The sequence below is a fragment of the Mauremys reevesii genome, linkage group 8 (assembly GCF_016161935.1).
Source record: "Mauremys reevesii isolate NIE-2019 linkage group 8, ASM1616193v1, whole genome shotgun sequence".
NCBI classification, from domain to species: Eukaryota; Metazoa; Chordata; order Testudines; family Geoemydidae; genus Mauremys; species Mauremys reevesii.
Window position 1 is genome coordinate 3,586,909 of NC_052630.1, and position 21,863 is coordinate 3,608,771.

Here is a 21,863-nt window from a genome sequence, read left to right on the forward strand (position 1 = left end):
CTTTAATGTTAAGTAATACAGCGGCTATTTTTATATTCAAGTATATCCAAAGCAACCAGCGTCCTGTTTGTCAATGTAGACGTCTAGACTTAATAAATCCTTAAACTCTCAGTTTTTGCCCTTGAGAGAAAGAAATGCAGCATATTGCAGCAGCACAGGTTGTCCTCTGAGCAGCTCTGAGTCTGACTCAACTCTTTGTAAGGATTGCTTCTCTGCGACTCTATGGTTTGGTGAGATGCACCCAAGCTACAAAATTCAAGACTTCATCTCAAAGTATAAGATTCAAGGGTTTGGTCCCATTCTGTCTCTACCCAACATCCAATCCAATTTCTCTCTTAACAGTCACTCCACCCAGTGCTACTAACTAAGCATTAGGCAGCCCAAATACTCATCTGTCCTATCTACAGACAAATCATATAGCCTAAGAGAAATAAATAGCTTTTGATAGGAAACTGAAGAGAGAAAATAGACAGAACTAGGAACGATGTATTGCCTCTACAAATTTGCTAAGGAAAAGGAATGAAAAGATAGCAGAGAAAAGTGATAGGCATGGCACCACCCCTGTTAATTTACAAAGGGGTTAACACATGATTGCCAGACACTAGACACGAATATCTAGTATTAAAATAAATAGCAGGCATTAAAATAAACTCCAAGTCCAAACCAGTCACTGAAATAGGATTCATTCTGTTCAGCAACTTTCTCATTTCTCATTAAATTACATCAAATATGTATTTACTTTTCAGGATCCCTACTGTGTCTCAGGACACACAACTCAAATGGCAACATGAGACTACCTGGTTTTCAACTTAGTTCCAGAGGAAACATAATACCATCACACACTTCCACACAGCTAATGGCCTCTCCCCGGTAGAGGCTCAGTAGCAGACCTGCTGAGAAGTTCATTGGGTGGAGGTTGAGACGCAATGCAAAAATCCATGAAGTAGTTAGCACCCAGTCCTAACTTAGCAGCTGGCCCTTAGGATGTGGTGAAAGTCCTTAATTTTATAACCACAAAGTTCAGCCCAAAAGAGAAACAAAACCAAAACCCAAGGTTGTTATATTTCACTATACTAGAAGAATATGAATCAGCAAAATTGTGGGAGTTGTTTAAGAAGTTTTCCTTCTGTCTCCTCCTCCCTGATGCTTGACTTTTGCGGATGTTAATTAACTCTCTTCAATGGAAAGAGAAGGCACTGACTAAAAGTGGTTTATTCAACTTATGAATTCAGATACTTCTGCAGTGGTCACAGCAGGTGTTTCCTTGCTGTACAACACACTAGCATTAACACAACAGAAGTACAAACACATTGTTCCAAGTGTTTGTTTAGAGGTGTGCCCACTATGAAAATAAAGACAGATGCCAAGGTAGATAGCCCAACTTGGCGCACTTGGTTGACTTTAATAGGTGCTGATTATGCTGCTCATATTGCATGAAATTAAAAAGCTTACAAATGTTATGAGCCGTTACCCTTCCATTTAAGGGAGCTTATGACATGTTAGCAACATTTAATGAAATTCTTTTCAAAATGCTTCAGTGAGACTTTACTTCGAAATGTAACCCATGGAATCATTTCAGAAAAGGATTTTATGGAAAAGCTTCTTCTCTGTGTCTTTTTTGGAGACTTGCACAGCATTAGAAAGAGGGACAAAGCCATGTAAGAAGTCCATTTTTCCCTTAGCACACGCATGTAACTGCCAGGGATGGCTGAGTCACTGCAGCAGTTGAATAAATGAAGAAAGGGGAATCTGCAAAACAAAGCTTAAGTCCAATGCCACGTTCAGAATTCCTTCAGCCAACATCTACGATTCTCTTGAACAATCAAATTTTGGAATGTTTTGACCAGCTCTGGTATCCATTTAGGACACCGTTTTCACTGTAGCTGTGAAAGCCATCTTAATCATCCAGCTCTTCAGCAGGTAGGGTGTCCCCGTGCCGCTAACTGTGTTCTTGCCCCAGCAAACAGACTGAAGTTCCATTTTGCGGACTTCAAACTACTTGAGAATGGAAATGGGTGAGGGGGGCATATACAGCTGACGGCTGAGCTGTCTTCTGCACAGCTGAACATGCTCCACACATCATGGCAATGAGGAGTCAGCATCAATTGCTGGTGCTTGTGCTGAGCCAACACTTCTTGCAATTCACTTTGCTGCTGGATTAAATGCTTCCGTCTGTCATGTTTGTGCTTCTGGTTGCCTGCTCTCTACCTCGCTGATAGCTAGTGGGCAAGCAGGACTCTGAAGTGACTGAACAAGAAGAGACAGTTGGAGTGGCTTTGAAGCAAACACACACACGACGATGCTGCGTATGTTTGATAGCCTCAGTCAGGGGAGTGGCTCTGAGAAGGACTCACTTTGTTAGAATTGGTAATTCGCCATTTTGTCTGTCAAGGTTTCTAAATAATATTCTGGCAACTTCTGCTACCTGACTTCTACTGAGACGGGCAGCAGTCGGTGGACTGTGTCATTGCAGGGGATACTGTACTTCAGACTCAGTTCCATGGCTTTGGGATTCATCATGAGAGTCCTGACTACCTAAGAGAATGTATTTCTTCTCATAAGCCACAATGGCTGCTGAGGTGCTTCTGCTGATGGCCCCTAGATTTAAAGATCAAGCATCTGACATGAAAGCGCTGTCAACAGAGGGCCCTCAGCACTTATGACTGACCTGTCAGAGTACAATGCAAGTTTCATTTGTTCTCTTAAGAGTTTGCTTCCCATGTCCATATTGGAGGAATTGCTCGCTTTAGTGTTGGCTGGGTGGTGGGGGAGTTCAGGGATTGGAAGTGGTGAGGGAATTGATGATTTAAGGGGGAGAAATTAACTTTTTTTTTTTTTTGCCTTGCATTGACTTCATTGGATTGTTCATGTGTTTAAATACTTTGCTGGATCAGGGCCTTAATCATTAGGAAACTAGATCAATATCTTTTTCTTGTCCTGTAAATACCGAGAAAGGAAGATGATACATTTTCTGCAAACACATTCCTCTTGTGTGAGCTATCTGAGCCTTAACTGAAAGGCTAAATTCTAACTCCACAGCTTGACTGCAGAAAGTTGCAATTATCTTGCCATCTGCACTTGCCTCTCATTGTGGGTGGACACTGCTTTTTAATCCAAATTAGTATTTTAGTGCTCATAAATATGTATTTTTGGCTCGGAGGCAGGTATGTCTCACTGTGGGTGCATGTCGCAGTTTAGTTCCACATGTATATTTTACTGTTTAAGAATGTGCAATTTTAACTTTGGAGCAGGTCTGACTGCAGAGCAAATAATATTAGTCAATGTCTGGATTATGGAGCTTAAACCACCTCCCCATTCCAAACATGTACACTATGAGACAAGTCATGTGCAAAATAATTATTTATCAGCCTGAAAAGCTTCCTTTATGGTCTGTATCATTGAAATGTTGGCCTAGGGAAGAGTGTTTACTAATGAAAACAGAATCGTTAATGGAAATGGAAAATGCATGAAATCACACTGTATGCAGCTGCTATTTGAGATATTGTATTGACAGCAACGGATTGAACTCTAGCAAAAAAGATAACCTTTGTCAGTTCCAATCCTACAACTGGATCTGCCATTGTGGACTCCCACACCATGCAGATTCCTATTGCCGGATCAGGCCCAGATGTTAATATTGGGTCTCATCCTGGTCCCACTGAAGGCAGTGGGAGTTTTGACAGTGTTATCTTCCATGGCCCTGACCCTGCAAGCTCCTCTGAACGGGCGGAATTCCACTGATGTGAACAGGACTATGCACAGGTAGATCAAGCCTCCCCCACTAATCAGCTTGCAGGATTAGGGCCCATAGCATCCTCTGAAAATAAAAATCAAGATCTCAGCACTAACCCTACTACTTTCAAAATCTGCAATTAACTTTTTAGGAACAGTTTAAAACGGTTCTAAAGATTGTTAAAAAAAAAAAAAAAAAAAAAGGAAAGAAAAGAACTGTGTTCCCAGGGCAGCGATGAAACTGATAAAATAGAATCTGTTAAATACTTCATAATACCAATCAAATTCTGCCATCATTTACACCAGTGCAACATCGTTATGTCTTAGGGTTGTCTGGGTGTCACTAAGGGGAGACAAATAGACACTTTTTTTTCCCTCCTGTGTGAGGGCTCAATCCTGTAATCCAACCTCTTGCCAGGTCCGATCCACCTGCACAGAGTCGCAGCGAAGCCCATGGGGCTCCGGGAGGGTATGAGAGTCGGCCTATATGGATATGATTGCAGGGTCAGGGCCAATACTTTTATAATGCATAAGTCCTGACCCTGCAAACACACACTTTGCTCATATGAGTACTCCTGTTGTATTCAAGGGTATTACTCGTGTAAGGAGAGTTATGCACATGCATAAATATTTGCAGGGCTGGCATCTAATTTTCTACATATTAACTAGAAATGATTACTGTAAAAGACAAAACCATCACTTGTTTTAAATAACATAAGCCGAATTGTCTTTACCTCTTGAATGAGGATTTGTGAATCCTAAATTCAGGACATGGGAAGATCTTTTCCTGTTTCCTAATGCTGAGATTATCATCTCTCTAGTTGTCAAATGGTTACTCAGCCAAGTCTAGACTTGTATTGTGTAACCTCAGCACACTATTTTATTTCTGTTATTATCAGGCAGAAAATAAACCACATTGCATACCAAACTCCCTTATATATTGCCTATAGACATGGAAGTAGCAAACCTCAAAACAAAACAAATAATTTGCATTGAAGAAGGCTAAAGCTTAGCTTAAAGGAAGTTTCAAGGAACCTGCCTATTAACAGCTCTTCTCAAAAGAGTTATGAAATTTTCACTTTTTAAAATTCTAGTCAAATCAAAACAACAGCAGATTGAGACCACAAAAAAACAACAAACAAAACAAAACAAAACAAAACAAAACAACCTGTTATCACTGCTTTCCAGCACATAAAATTAACACTTGTGATCTTATGTGCAACTTTCACTAGAAGTTTATTTGTCTTATTTTAAAAGGTAAGCAGATGGTTCACACAATTGTCCACAATAAATTACAACTGTTGGAAAGACAGTAACCTTTTGAGAGCAACAATGAATCTGGGCTGCAGATGGGCTTATAGATGACCCTTCCAATTTTTAATAATCTCCATAATTTATGTGCAAGTAAAGAAATGAAAAGATACCTAATGTGCCTTCTTGGCGAAGTACAAATCACTTTTATTTACTCAGGCAATACTTCATGGTCTAGTTAATTTCTTAATTAAAGGCAGCAAGATGCTCATGTTGCATGCAAGTGGCATGGAAAATACTGTTTTGTATACAATATGTTCAGCAGGGAGTTGAAGATGCTCTGCTCAATTCTGGAGAACCTGGGGCATCTATCATTTCCCTTTAAAACAAGGCTAAAGGATGCACTCATCACTGTAGCAAAATTAGTACTAGTTTCTCAAAATTACTACTAGAACAGCCTCGGTGTTCACGAAACTGCCCCTGATGCTCTGATGCCCAGTAATATACTGACAGTATTTCATAAAGGCTATCCCACAAAACATGTCTCCCTTTGATCATGATAAATCACATGCATCAGTGCTACATGTAGACTATGGACTATGCTTGGGTGCAATTTCACTGGCATGACCTCAATTGTGGGACACCTTTCCAGAGGCGATCAGATTGAACTCAACCACTCAGCACAAAGGGTGAAGGGCAGCAGGTAGCCAGTTACAGTTCCCTTATTCTGAAACCACCACAGCTGCTTCAGCTTCAGGGTAAATTAGAGCAGCCAAAGGGTTCCTGTACACCTTGTGGGGTTGTCCTTCTCCCTAACCCATGGCTTTTCCCCAAGAGGGGGCAATCTGGCCCCACCGTGAAAATTAAATGCATCTTTTAATGGAAAACTTCTGCTATCTTTAGCCTGGGGCTCTGATTTCTAAGGAAAATGTAGATGCTTTTAATCATGATCTATGATGGAATTAAAGATGCATCTGAGAAGGAAAGGAGTGGCTGATGAATAATAGAATCATAGAACCATAGAATATTAGGGTTGGAAGGGACCTCAAGAGGTCATCTAGTCCAGCCCCCTTCTCAAAGCATGAACTGAGGCTACCATCAGTTATCGAGATGCATTCCTAAGAAATTTCCACAGGGATTGCCCCGTTCTAACCACAGAGAGAGAGAGATTCGTAAGGATCGGGAGTTCTCTATGATTCACTCATGTGGTCAAGTGGAGAACTGGCACAACTTCACTGAGATCACGGGAGTGCAACTGCTCTCATCACGAGTCTGGCCCCATGATCTCTACTACAGACAGATAACACTGGATTGATTGCGTAACTATGCTACTAGATGAAATTACACTGAAATATCATTCTCTATCTTCTGCTGTACTTCGTCTACTATAAATAACCATAATTTGCAAGTCTGTTGAGCAATAAATAACACCATTAGCTAAGCTAGCAGACTGCACTCTTAGACTGTTTACTAAAACACATGAAAATATTATACATTAACATAGTCCTGGCATGTTTTATTATCTACCATTATTTAAAGTTCTTGTCTCTTACACTTTGTATTTTTAAAACCACATTTTGCACTAGCGAAAATCCTAAGTAACTCAATGGTAATGGAGTTATTATTGATTTTCAGAGATGCAACTGAGAACTGAGTTTAGCACTTAGTTTTTACTATATCCCTCAAGCTCAGTAATTGGTAATGCATTTCATTTTGAAAGAATGCTCTGGTTAGATCAGAAACAAGCTACTGCCAGTATATGGAAGATTATAGTTCTGGTAATTTAGAAGTACTTGCATATATTCCAAAAGGATCACCTTATGCAGCAAAGTCTCACTTGGACATGGTGAATCAAATTCAGAACCCTGGCATAAGAAAGCACAATTTCACTGAAACCAGAGTTGCACCTGCTGAACACCAGGTCTGAATGTGGTCTGAGAGTTGGAAAGATCTGGGTAATTTTTGCGCTGGCTCCCCCACATGCAACTCCACTGGGAAGTCAGTGGAGCTGTTCATGTGGGAAAGTTCCATACAGATTGTTAGGCTGATCCACCGCTCACTGAAGTCAGTGGAAAGACGCTCATTGATGTCACTGGGTTTTTGATCAGGCCCCTTGGATTCACAGCTAAAGTCTTCTCAGAACAGTGATATAATGGAAGGAGGGAAAAGTCCTCTATGGAAGTAACATTCCCACAGGGTTTGTATTACCTCCAGTCTGGCCTTCATAAAACCACCAATCATAGCCTGCAGTCTGGTATTATAGCCTCAACTAGCAGGAGAAGATATCTTTTGTCCTTCCACCATACTGACAGGTAGATTAAGATGATGAGGACTAAAGAATAAACTTCACAGTAGCAATAAATGCAGCTTGCTCTTTGTTTTCTTAAAATCAAATATTATTTCCAAAATCTAACAAAATAAATGTATTTATCTGATGCATTTCTTCATGTACTCCATGCTAAGTGAATGAATTTACACATATAGGGTTCTAAGGCTCTCCTTTAAATTCCACATGAAAACATTTATAGATATCAATATTTTTTCATTCGCTTCTCTTCCTAAACTAGAATGGTTGCACAAATCAATCAACGGCCATTCTAAAGGGGTTACAACCTTCAGTAATTACATTGAATATTGTATTGGATGTTGCACTGATTACTCCAAAAAGTTCCAATTCCTACAAGACCACTGAAATGTAGAGCTAAAGCGATGTTAATATTTAATTAGCTATCTGCCACTGTCATCAAGTGGGAAGTTGCTATCCAATTCAAATTAACATTTCTGAACAGGAAACGGGATGTATGATGCCTTCCATAAAGTATCAATAGGAAACAGAAGTTGAATATAACCTATTCAATCTTTCAAAGCTGCTTATGCCAAGCAAAGTTGCATGAGGATGGTCAGAAAGAGCTGACAGTAAATTAAATTTTACCATAAAGATACTGCTATTTTAATCACACTTGAGTTCCTCTGGATTTAGACTTTTATTAATTTTCCCACATTTGCTGTTAGTTTTAGCTGCATGTAATTACAAAAATTGCTGAGTCCTCAGCACCTTGCAGAATTGAGCCCACAGTAAGAAAGCGTTTACGGTGATTAATCATGGCTGAATCAGACCCGTATGTATTGATCACACATCTATGGTCTCAGGCAGTATTGATAAACTGCAGGGTGGATTTCACAACTATCTGCCATTTCTCTACCCATGAAAAGTGAGGAATTCTGCAATGAGGACTTAGTAACACATGTCCTACATCAAAAGGAGGAGAAAAGCCTATCTGAAATCTTAGATGTCCTGGAAGAACTTTATCTGCTCTTCAAACAACACTGCCTTCTCCTCATGCAAAAATACATGTAACTACACAACAGACATGCTACTGGCTCATTCCCCAAATTAGCCTTGCATAGTGTAGCCAAGCTAATGTATAGATGGGAAGTGGCTGGGTGCCATTGTTACGGATATATTTTCTAGTGTTTAGAGTACAGACGTGATCATTCTTTCGCTTTTCTGGATAACTTACTGGTCTGGACCGGATTTCTTTGGCGTAGAGAGGTTTCAAGAATTCTGAATCTCCTTCTAGCTTCAGACCTTTCTCTGTGATTCTCAGGTTTCCCATTCCATCCTGAAATACACACACACGCACACACAAAAAAAACCCTATTAGCTATGATTTCTAAACACCCGAGTGAGGCTGTCAAAAACCGAAACAAAGTTATGGTTGTTGTTTTTTCCTGTGCAGAAGAACATGTAAAACACTGGGAGGCATTGCATAATGCAATTACTTGCATTATCCTTTTAGCTCCATTTCAGAGAGGAAATTCTATTCCAAGCAATCTGCAATGCCCCCTGGTAAACCATTTACACCGATGAAAGATGCCCTTTTAGGCTAGTCATCTCTGCTCAGAGACAGAGAGATGATAAGGTGACATTCTGTGTTAACACGAAACTGCTCACTGTAATGTGTCCGTATGTTGATATTACCTTTCCACTCATGATGAGTTCACATATAGAACAAGTATCAGAGGTCTCTGTAAAAAAAAAAAAAAAAGCAAAGCATAGACTAACAGGCGTTTTGCAGCTTTTTGCAGAGAATTTTGCAGCACTTCCTTCTTACTTCATGAATACAAGACTCTTCACTGACACCACTTCTTGAGTTCCAACTCTTTTTTTTTTTTTTTTTTTTTTTTTTTTTTTTTTTGTTTTTTTTGCATTTAGTTTAAAAAAATTAAAAACAAAAATTGCCTCAGCCTGCAGCACCACAGTAAGAAGAAAGGTAATTACGGTGATTAATCAATCATGAATCAGACCCGTATGTATTGATCACACATCTATGTCAGCATTGATGTTTGATAAAACTGTGGATGGATTTCACACTTATCTGCCATTCTCTACCCATGAAAAGTGAGGAATTCTGCAATGAGGACTTAGTAACACATGTCCTACATCAAAAGGAGGAGAAAAGCCTATCTGAAATCTTAGATGTCCTGGAAGAACTTTATCTGCTCTTCAAACAACACTGCCTTCTCCTCATGCAAAAATACATGTAACATGTAACTTTACCTTGCATCCGTCTGTTAGTCTATAAGGTGCCACAGGATTCTTTGTTGCTTTTACATATAGAACAAAAAGACATTAATTCTTCAGTTATCAGACTAGTAAAAATGAGGTTTAACTTTATAAAAAACAATTTCAAATTGCAGTAGTTGTAGTTATGTGCTTATGTTACTTTTGTCACAGCACTGTAATTAAGTGCACTATGTAACTTAATCTCTCTCTTTCGTTTTATATATGGTTCAGCAAAGGCAATGCAATGCTTTGGCTCTTCCCTGAAATTATAAACAATAGTGAGAAAGAAAGCTATTTGAAAAGTTATGGAAAGTACTTTAACAGTGTCAAATTTTGTATGAGTTTTTCCTTATACCTTTTATATCGTACGACAGGAATACAGATGCATCAAAAGAAAGCAGAATAGGCTTACATTAACAATATTTCACCTTTACCTTTTGAAAGTCTTGTCATTTGTTCAGAGAGGTGTTCTAGTTTAGTTTAAGATGTAATTACCTGAAAAAAGTATGTGTGGGTGCGGGAGTTCGAATTGCAAAGATAAATGTATCAGCTAAGAAAATACACAAACGCTGAATGCCATTTTCAATATTCAGAACAATACTTAAGTTAGCAAGTAGCTGCTTTGGTTGCTGAGATAAAGCATATGGCTGAGATTTGCAAAGTTGCCTAAGAGATTTGAATGATTAATTCCTTTTTAAAAGTAATGGAAATTGCTGTCCAAATCTCCTAAGTGGCCTTGAAAATCTTAATTTAGGAGATCTATAAAGTTTCAAATATCTGACCATTGGTTAGTCCCCAGGTGTTTAAGCCAATTGGGAACTGGCAGTTTCCTGGGGTAGATAAAAGGTAGTGATGGTGGGGAATTCTGGGGGTTGCTCTACTGCTAGAAAGAAGAGTTTCTGGCTGCTGGGAGGTGTTGCCAGGTGAAGGCTTTTGCCTGGCATATGTTCTCCACTGATAGCACCTCTGTCTGGTGCTGGTTCTGCCTCCGCCTCCTCCCTCAGATGAGGCACAACAGAGGGATGGTGGCATCCTTTCGGTTCCTTCCACCTGGCTGGGACCAGCAGGGTGATATACAGCCCAGAGTTGTACTGAATTGGGAGAGGCAATTTTTTGCAGGTGGAGCTCACCTCTGTTTTTGCAAACCTGGCCCTGGGTCTTGCAAGGGATAATAAGACCAACCAAATTCCTTCCATAGGGGAAAAATGCAAATAATATGAACCTCTATTTCAACATATTCAGATTTGTTATTTGATCTGTGGGAGGCTCCTGCCTTTTCCACTAACCATCACAAAATCCCACTGATCAGGCATTAAACTACTGAAGTAATGCACATTTCACCCTCTGCCCGTTCAGATTTGATCTTCATAGCTATCAGTCCTCATCTTCTCTCCAGCATAGATTGTAATGTGCTCCCAGGCTCCAGGCCTACTCACATGATAGCTGCACACCGTCCCCAAAGCTCCTGGTGCTTAGATGTGAAAAATCTTTTTGACAAATGGTGTGAATTATTGGCTGAAGGCCTCCAGCAGATGACTGCAAATAGTCTGTTTCCCTTAGAAATTGTTTAGTTGTGTGTTTCCAAGATGTAATGAAATGTCTGACAAACTATAATAGCAAACAAAATATATGTCAAAATTCTGTATGAGGTTTTTCTTATGGCTTTTATACAATGAGACAGGTACACAGATGCATCACAACACAGTAGAAATGGCCAAAGTTAAAAACATTTCATCTGAGCTTGGGAGAGAAAGTCAGATCTTCTATTAAGACATGCTTTTTAGGCTCATTTAAGCTGTAATTACTTGAAGAAAAAAGATGTGTGGGGAGATTGTAAATATAAATGTATAATCAAATACCACATTTAAATGCAAAATGCCATTTCGGAAATTCAGAACGATTCTCAAGTTTGCAAAGCGCAAGGCAAGTAGGTTTACGTTGCTGAAGCCACGTTCTGAAGGCTATACAGACCCTTAAGACTGTTCCCCAGGTCCTCAGCTGGTATAAACTGTTCTAGCTCCATTGACGTCAACAGGCTATGACAATTTACACTAGCAGAGGATCTGTCTCCACATGTTTAATTTAAGAGAGAGAGTGAGAGAGTGAGTGTGTGTGTGTACATACATACATGTACTCCAATGGAAGGGAAAGTTTCTTTTCGTGTCCAGGTGAGTGCTCTCATTGGGAAGGAGTTTCCAATCGATCTCACCTCCATCTCATGTTGTTGTTTTTCCTACGCAAGGCAGTAACAGCACAGGGATGGTGGCATTCCACTGGGCTTTCAGGCTAGGGGCAGAAGGGAACAGAGCCTAAAGTTGCTCTGCCTAGGGCTGTCATCTACTACTCGGTGTAAGGGGAGGGTTGGGAGAGAACAGCTGGGGACAAGAACGGGGAGGGTGGTGGCATCTGTGCTGTGGGGAGAGAGGCCATGACAGACATTGAAGCGGAGGGTCCTGAGGGTTACAGGTGAGACTGGCCTCAGGAATTTGGGGATCAGGAAGGGTGGAAGAACTATACTGGTCTTTAAATATATCCATTGTCCTGGGTCCCCCTGGAATTCCCATGGCATCTTTGGGTCTCTTGGGACGGGGTGCTGATCTCTGAACCCTGCTAAGCAACTCCTCCAGGAGAGAAGATTTAGACAATCCAAGCAGGCAACATCTACTCTGAGCTGAATAGTGTCCTTCAATTAAGCTGCATGAAACAGAACACTGCTGTCCATTTCCCCCTTCTCCCGCAACTCCCAGCCATCTTCCTCCCAAGCAACGGATTGTGTATTCATCTGACAGCCCAAGAGGGGTGATTGCTACCAAAGAAGAAGGGATAATGCAAAATCCAAACAGATTTGTATGAATTATTAGCGCAAGGTGCAGAAGGAGACATGATTTTAGAGGGATAATATCAAACATATAGTACAAGCGCATAAATGTCCCAGCAATGCTGTTTGGAACAGCATAAACCAAGGTTGCCATTTGCCAGGTGTTTCTGTATTTCACTGAGGTGGCAATTAGAGCTTTTTCACATAGCTGCTGGATTTTGCAGTGGAATGGGGAAAGAGACTCTCTACCAGAATAGGATTTCTTCCGAACAAAGCCAAGCTCAGGGCTATGAAAATTAATGCCAGCATATCATTTAGAAAGGGAAATTGTACACCGCCTTTGAAAAGAGCCATATGCTGAGAACTGTACTGGTTGTTTGAAGGGAGGGATATGAGAAATGTAATAAAGTGCAAGTTCCTACATTCCTTGTCCCAGGTGAAAAATGCTGGCTTAGGGATGCTGAGTTGTTGTTGATGCAGAAGGGAGTACATTCATCTTAAGCAGAAGTATAAAGGAAAATGAGTGAAATATGATTAGGTTTGCACTGAAGAATTCAGATTAAATTTCGATAGTGGCATGCTCTGCTGTTCTGAGTGAGCAGGAATTATTACGGCTGTCTGCAGAATCTGCTGTGTTCAGGACTGGGAGAATTTGTGGTTTCTCCCCTGAAAATCCCCAACAAAGGAAGGGGGTGGTTATGAGACCTGGGCTGCAGGAAGGTGTATGGTCGGGTCTTACCAGCCACTTCTTGCTCTGCCTGTGGTAGACTCGGCCAGTCCTCTTTATGGTTTCCCTGCACTGGGCTGCTGCCCATTGACGTAACCAAGGGCCCTCTTCATTTTCCTGCCGTCCTTTGAGACATTTGCAGCCTGATTGTCAGACTCACCACAGGTGGGGAACCGGCCCCTCAGCTGGGGTCAGGTGGCCTAAGCGAAACCTTTCAGACCCGATGGATGAGGCAGCTGCAGTGCACGAAGCACAAAGTTCTCCTTCTGCAGCCTCTGGCAGGGACACAGAGCAGGAGGAACACAGCCTCACACCATCCCAAACTCTTTGGACCTTTCTCCGCCAGCCTCAGAACCTGTCATCTGAGCAGTCGGGAGGGGGTTGGGGGGAAGCCCCCTATAACTACAGACAGATGATAACCCACTCTGAGAATCTGCGGACCTCGCCTTGAGAGAGAACTGCCCTTTGTAAGGCTAAAAAAACTCTACAAAAACGTTCCTGAAATAGGTATTTCAGTGAGGTTACATGCTCTCAGGGGTTTCACAGTGCAGCCTCCTCTGTTTTCATTTGGAAAAGCTGCAGGACAAGCTGGTATCTTCCATGAGCTTTCTAGCTTAGCGCTGTAAGGTCAGTCATCTCCAACGAGACACAATCCTGAACTCCGCTGTCTAGTGCCTGACACGGTTATTCTACAGGCATTGACAGTGACACTCACTCCCATGGGATACGTTTTCTTACGTCTCTGTCCTCTTGTCTCCGTTTCTCTCTCCCTGCTATGTTTCTCTCGGCCCTTTTCACCCGAGTTCCCACCATGCGACGCTCATCGCCAATGTCATGCTTTGATACTTTCACCGAGCCCTGATTCAGTATTCTTCCTCTCTGCATCTCCCCCTCTCCTTGCTCCCAGCTCCACACCAAAACCCCTGCACATCAGATACCATGGGTATATCTATACTGCAATGTAAACCCCGGGTTAGTAGAACTCAAGTGAGCAGACCCTGGGTTTGCTGACCTATAGCTAGAGCGTCTACACTCATTTGAAACCCCAGGTTAGGAATTGTTGGACCGAGTCTCAGCCTGGGGCTCCAGTGCTTTATGCAGGCCCAGTCCAGCTACCAATATATCAGACTTCCTCACACCATCCCAAAATGTAGCTGCTCCTGCTCTTTGTTTGTGGTGCACTGTGGGAAAACCTGACTGTTCACCACACCTGACTGTCAAGAAAGTTGGCCTATGGGATTGTGGGATACTTTTGTGGGATTTTTGATAGGGCAGGAGTCCATTGGGGCTGAATCTACACTGCTAAGCAACAGGGCTTGAATCCTGGGGTCCTGGTTTGACTCAGGCTCGGACCTTCCACCTCTAGTGGGGTCCTGGGACGCTGGGTTCGAGCCCTGGGTTCCTGCGATTTGTGTATAGGCAGAAGGTGGGTTAGGCTTGAGGCTGAATTTGAACCCCGGGCTTACACTGCAGTGTAGACGTACCCCAGGTGGTCTAGGATCTGATCCAAATCCATTGAAGCCAATGGAAAGACACCTGTTAACGTCATTGGCCTTTGTACCCAGCCGTTAGTGTTTAACTCTAACGGTGTTACCATCCTTAACCATCTGATTCTAACAGTGGCACTCCCATTAAGGCTGGCTCTTTCTCATGGTGAAGTCATGGGATATGGCTAAAAATGCAAATGTCATCAGATCAGTTTCAACTAAAAAAGGCAAGTCCTGGCAGGCAGTAGCTTAATTAATATAAAGCCAAGTTTATGTTCCATTAGAAAAGAATTAAATAACTGTGACAATCATATAACGACATCAAAATACATATAAAATATAGTTAAATGTTTTTTGTGAAAGACTGGCTAGTGTGATGTGTTTTTAAAAAGCATGTTAATCATGGTTTAAAAGACACTTAAAATCCATACTCCACTATACTGAAGATATATAGAACCAACCCTATAAAAAATCATGGACCCTTGCTCAGTAGCAAGCTGGCCCGGATGGAAAAGACCTTGACTTCTCCATTAAAAGTTATGTCTGTAACAAGTATATATCCTTCTTTGCCCCCCAGGACACAAACAGTGTAACACTGAGTGACAGTGAGTGGCCGGGGCAGTCCCAAACATACATTCCAAGTCCCAGTCGGAAGGACTCCAGGAAAGCATTTGTTCTGGATTCCTTGAGGCACCGCTCTGCACCTGCCCAAGGCTCAGGGGCAGCCCCAGCCTCTTCCCAGTGGGTGGGTGGGGGGGCTGACCATGAGGCCCTACCTGCCCCCTGTTCCTCCTCTTCACCCCAGGCCAGACGCCAGAGCCAGGCAGTAGTAAGCGCTGCCCAGGGAGCCCGGGCTGCTGTGGGGAGCCCCAGACTCTCCACCTGCCCTGGGCCACGTACCTGCCCCCGGGGTGTGTGGCCCAGGGCTGCTCTTGAGCACCCTGTCCCGCCCCGCCTAGGGCAGGTGAAGGGTCCAGGGCTCCGAGCTCCCTGGGCGGCTCTTACCACTTGCCTGGCTCTGGCTTCTGGCCTGGCCAGGGGGCAGGGCCTCCAGGGGAAGAGGAGGAGCAAGAGGCAGGGCCACAGAGGGGGCGGGGCTCCTGCATGGGTCCTGTTTTTGCATTTCGAAAAGGTGCTCACGCTAGACAGGTGCTAGATTGGCTGGCAGTGATGACTATGTCTAAGTTTTCTTTGAAGATTTTCAGATGTAACCCGGGGGTGCCTGTTCGGTATACTTATTGCAATTGTGTCTTATGTCAAATTTTGTAATGAGCCAGGAGTGCGAGGACCTGATCAACTAAATTACCAAAGCACAGCTATAGTAGAACTGACCTCAAAGGGAATACTCAGATGCTTAAAGCTAAACACATGTAAAAGTGCTTTGCTGGATCAGAGCTTAAAGGCCCATTAAAGTCAAAAAATGTAGCAGCTGCACCTATCAGACTTCAGTTCAAGAAAGCATCTTAATATAGGATAGCACTTAAGCAGGTGCTTAAGTGACACTGAAGTCAATGGGACTTAAATATGTGCTTAACTTTAAGCACATATTTAAGTGCTGTCCTGTAGACGGTTGCTTGGCCGAACTGAGGTCTAAGATAGGAGAAACAAATGTATAAGCAATAGATACAGACATAAATGTATACAGCTATCTGGAAAACAGCAGGGAAAAGAAACTGCTTGGGCAGTTTCAGTTATCGTTTTGGGTTTTTTTGGTTTTCATAATATTTCCTAATTTTCAGTATGAATGAATGAACTATGCTGCTGGCACTTGTACAAGAGTTGCCTAGAACAATGGCTTTGTATTGAAATCTCATTTCACCATGCTGACCCTTGGCAAAAACGAGGTATTAGATCTTGGGTTACCTAGGGAGGTGGTGGAATCTCCTTCCTTAGAGATTTTTAAGGTCAGGCTTGACAAAGCCCTGGCTGGGATGATTTAGGTGGGGACTGGTCCTGCTTTGAGCAGGGGGTTGGACTAGATGACCTCCTGAGGTCCCTTCCAACCCTGATGTTCTATGATTCTATGATCTTTTCAACACCGCCCACTTTAAATTGTTCAGTTCTTCAGTAGGGTACAGTGAAACTTTCACATCAATGTTATCATCTAAACCACCTTTCTTTTTATATGATGCCTTCTAATGGGCAGGCATAAAAAAGTATGTGCTGCTGATGACTGCTATGTAGTAAAATGGGATGGTGATGGTAAAATCCTGAATTACAAAAATGTCAATTCAATGTTGCTGAATGAGAAAGGGTTTTTATTAGCTTGAAAGGAGCTCAGTTTAACAACCAATTACAAGATGATGGTGTTAGTGTAGGAGAAAGGCTCTATATTGCCCTGAATCATGTCTGCCTTGTCCATGCCCCTCCTCAGCCAGCCCCATCCACTTTTCAGACAGTGCTGACCTCCTACAAGCCCTTCCTGAAAAGGGGGCGGGCTGCCTTTTACCATTATCTACTCCTCTTGGTCGGCTTTCAGGAGCAAAACTGTCTACAAGGTTTTCCTCTGCATGGGAAAGCAGCTTTAGTTTTTCACGGGAATGAGCTGAAGTTAAGCTGGGTAATGTCTTGTGGGACAGAATTACCTTTGGAAGCTGTGATCTTGTCAGACTGCTGTAACATCTGATTATCATTGCTTGTATTATTGATCGTTGTGTTTGGCATTGCTTGCGGATATGTACAATTATTATACAGCTCAATAAAACCAAAGTTTACAGATAAGTTAATGCAGAACAGTTTTTCCATTGAAGGATTCCTGTGCTCCCCGTGGATCTTAGATCTGAGATTTAAAGCCTCCATAATCAATTCAGCTGCTCTACATTGTATCTAATACTCTTCTTCCTCTACCTGCCTACCCCCATTGCTCTCATGTAATTTCAGAATCAAATGCAGTGCAAGTATCTGGCTACCTATCTGCAGTATGATTTTACCATTGGGATCAAGAAGGCCTAAGCAGAGTCCAAAGCCCCAGATGTTTAAATTGAAGGGCCTAAAACACAGGCATCTCCAAAATAAGCAGAAGTCTGTGTGATTGCTTCTTCCTCTTTGACTGATCTAGGTGGCATCTTATTTTCAGAGCTAGCCACTTCTGGACTTGTCTTTGATGATCAAGTGCAGTTTAGAGAAGAGCGAAGCCAGCATGAATATCATAGTCACACTAGTCTTATGGATCCGTGTACATATGGTCTTTTTCTTTTGAGTACAGCTGAGTTCTGGCCACTCAGCTTTTGTTTTGGCCAGCACACCTACATCCAATGCCCAGACCAGAGTAGCTTTTTAAGTGCTAATTAAAGAAAACAAGACTCAACGGCAAAGTCAAATAAAAAACAACTGATTCCTTTAAATGCTAGAGACGTGTCATATGGAAAACTACCAGCTGCTTTGTTTTAACTAATACAAAATGCACGTTCACAGTGTTCATCACAGATGAACTGCAGGATGCTTTGCAATAAATTGCCATATCCTGAAATTTCTGAAGACAACTGAAGCAATGGCAACCAATTATTTATTTAATTTGGTTTCAAATGTGGAGACAGATTAGACACTGTGATTAGTAACAGTTCCACTCTCTGCTTTACTGTAACTCAATTTAATCTAACCTAACCTATGGTATTTCTAAGGCTGTTGTATCTCTGCCAATCAGGGACAGGCAAATGGCCCATCAGTTCCAACCTCCATAAGCAGATAGGGACATATGGTTTGGACCCATATCTTCAAAAGTATTCAGCTTTCTTGACTCTGTACAATCACACATCAGAATTGTGTGTCTATATGAGCACGTGCAAATCCTCAACTTGCACACACGAGCACTGGGAATTGCAAATGCAAGTCAAGCGAGCGCAATATAGTGGCTAAATACTCTGGTAGGTGCCATCTGAACTGACAATGTCATATAAAGCACCTTTGAAGTAGTATGATCTTAAAACAAAGGTGGTGCAGTTGAATAGTTCAGTGCATGTTAGAATAAGGGGTGCTGCACATTGTATCAGTTATATTCTGAGTTAATCAGAAACTCCGAGAAACAATGAATAATAGTCGTTGAGCTTTGAAAAGTCAGGGCATGCACTGCGGTTTTAAATGCCAGGACAGACTGCACACTGTGAGGAAAGAGAGAGATCCCTTCTGTTCACTGCCCTTGGGTTTCTGATTCAAATGCATCACAGATAAACAGGTAGAACTTCTAATTAATGGTGATTAATGTGGTATAGGATAGGGTGACACACCGTGGGCAAAAGCAGGGGAAGGGAGGAAGGTTTCCAAAATACTTAACCGGACTGCGAGGAGGTACATGTCCCATGTTTGGGGGAAGAGGGAGATTCAGACATGACATGTCCAGAATGCTAGCACCAAATCAACAGAGTAAAACAATACCATACATCAATGGCTGTTAGCCAGGATGGGCAGGGATGGTGTCCCTAGCCTCTGTTTGCCAGAAGCTGGGAATGGATCACTTGATGATTACCTGTTCTGTTAATTCCCTCTGGGGCATGTGGCACTGGTCACTGTTGGAAGGCAGGATACTGAGATAGATGGACCTTAAGTCTGACACAGTACGGTTGTTCTTATGAATCGTAACTACAACACTAACATGCAAATGGGAGAAACTGACTCACAGAAGGCTTTTCTCCATAAGCTGTTGCCAACCTGTGAGAGACCCCTCTGAATAATCTCTGCAGCTGAGGCAATCAGTCACAGGAAGGCTCAGAACTGAATTAATGAGCGAGCACCAGCTGTGTTAGTTATCCACTTCCCCACCCAAAAATGACCCATACAGGCTACTGTTGAAGCTTTATATGCTATGAAGTTATTGGGATAATGCAATGGACTTAAGGTGGCTGTTAGTAAACCAAAGAGTATTGTGTGAAAGGGAAATTGTTTGCATTGACTTTAGTGGGAGTTAGAATGGAAGGAATTTTAAAAAATTCCTTAAGCAAAGAAAAGAAAAATACCAAATGTACTTTCCAGTTACCTTTTCAATTAACTCACCATTGACAAAAGCAATTAAAAGTTTCCCAAATTAACACCAGAATAATTTTGAAATAAATCACTCTCCCAGTCCTTGAAGAACAATCAGTTCAGAAATACACTGCGTCATACTAGAGCTATTCTAGTGCATAATGTGTGTCTTTTAAAATCAGATCCCTAGTGAGATCACAGGGCTACGATGTATTGTATAGTAAAACCATTACTTCTATCAAATATGCCACCCAATTTGAGTGTAAGTTTTTACAGTAAAAAGGATTAGTTGACATGCTGGAAAACTGATTATAAATCCCAACATTGTTACTACAACAGAAAACCTATGCAGAATTTCTCTCTGGGGTAATAATTTCCTTTCCACTAATACTGTAGCAAATAGTTCACAATTTGTCATTCATGCATCCCAATTCCCTGCTATGGAACATTTTGCCACCAAAGCATTATAAAATGACCTATTTTCTCTTAAGCGTTTTTCTGCTTTTTTTCTCCAACAGCTGATAGTGAGGTTTCATACCCTAAATTCAACATTAATTCCAAACATGTCCATTAAATTCTCCAACTTTTTAGTCTGATTTATTACCATGCTCATGCTAATTAGAAGGAAGAAATTTCCACCCTACAGAAATTCGCTCTCTCTGAGGGAAAAAAAATTCTATTACTAGCAGGAACGTGCGCTGTACTTACTGTGCAGCAGTTTAATAACAAAACTACTAGCACATAAATTTGCCCCTAATGCACTAGGCATCTCAAAGACAAATTTGAGACATTATGTTCTTATAATCAGGAATTACAGCCACTGTCAATCACGGAGTGAAGGAAAGAGTAAACACATTTTTTTAAAAATGTGAATATATTGCGCCAAACTCATTCCTGGTGAGAGTCCTTGGGAGTCAAGAGCTTAACGCCAGCAATAAATTTAGCGCATATTGTTTTAAATCATGATCCTCTTTCTTTCTTTTTGTGGATGCATTTGTGGTTTGATCCAACTGCCTTTGAAATCAATGGGAGCCTTTCCATTGGTTAGATCGGACCATTAGCATTTCTCATGCCGCAGGGCTCTTTGCACTACCTGAAGACAGGTTTCAGAGTGGTAGACGTGTTAGTCTGTATCAGCAAAAAGAATGAGGAGTACAGTTAAAAGAACGAGGAGTACTCCTCGTTCTTTTAACTGAAGATAGACACAGTGCTAGTAGATGTGGTGTAAAACTCCCCTGGCTCCCACTCCCCAATACAAGTAGTTTTGCCAAAAGGTGGCAGTCCTGACATCGTACTTGCCAGATGTTCTAGTCCCTAGACCGCTTGTGAGTAAAGATGAAACAACTGTGACATATGATACACAATAGTTTTCTAACGTGTGCTAGGGCAGTGCCCGCTTCCCATCACTAATCTGGATAGGAGATGTCCCCCAGGATGCTGTGACCTTTTCTAGGGCATGCTGCTACAAGCTCAAGGAATAAGAAACGAAAGGAATACAGTACAATCCTCGTATAGTGGACCTTTTTTTCCTTCTCTCTCTTTTTTTTTTAAACAGAACAACTTCACTGTCAGCAGAGGGTCGGAACTGTACTTTGCCCACTGTGGCACACAGAAACAACCTGGAACTTTAATTCTACTGGAACATCACCATAAATGGATTTTTACTGTAGCCAAAAAACATGGGCTGTAATAGTGCATGTGTGTTTGTAACAAGACGACAAATAACAGGTTTTTTTGAGGGGAAATCTGCCTACCTACCTGAGCAATTAATGGTCAGTTAGTTCCACAGCAGGGTTAGTGGCACAGTCTGTGTGTAACGTCTAGTGCCAGTGATCAATGTAGTGATCCTACTACCATCATCACTGGCCACCAGCTAGCCTCGTTTAAGTGAAAAGGAGGGTGCATAAATCCTCCCTGATGGTACATAGCCTCTCCCCAGGCAAGCCCCTTGCAGCACCTCCTGAGCGGTACCAACCAGTAACTATGTCCTTGTGCGCCCAGGCAAATTCTGCAAGGGATCTCGGAGCAGAATGGGGCCCTAGAAGTGTAGTGAACAGGCCGACTGGTGTGTGGACGTGCCCTGACACTCACTAATCCATGCCCCTAGCTACTGGGTTGACAGTGAGGACCTCAATGGTTTCTATGGCAGACAAGGCATTACACTCTACAATGGCATAGCAAGTGGATGCAGGCAGAGACTACACCCTAACCCCTGCCAGTTGTCTTTTGAATGCAGGTCACTGGAGCACAGATGAACAGGCAAGACAGCATGGATGGCGTGACATAAGCCATCACACTAAAAACAATCCACGAGTGTGTTCTGAT

The 21,863-nt window shown here is 42.0% G+C and overlaps 1 protein-coding gene across 14 annotated transcripts in view; it reads right to left on the reverse strand.

The window, feature by feature from the left end:
• The window catches only part of SGCD (sarcoglycan delta), a 511,873-nt gene that overhangs the window by 90,718 nt on the left and 399,292 nt on the right, over positions 1-21,863 (reverse strand). For 12 of the 14 annotated variants that reach the window (XR_005583592.1, XM_039484136.1, XM_039484137.1 and 9 more), the window contains one exon: positions 8,505-8,606. The exons of the other annotated variants lie outside the window; for them this stretch is intronic. Coding sequence is in view for 11 of the 12 variants with exons in the window: in XM_039484136.1 (XP_039340070.1) it covers positions 8,505-8,606 (102 nt within the window). In the remaining variant the exon portion in view is untranslated. The remainder of the gene's footprint in view (positions 1-8,504; positions 8,607-21,863) is intronic. 14 annotated transcript variants of the gene reach the window in all.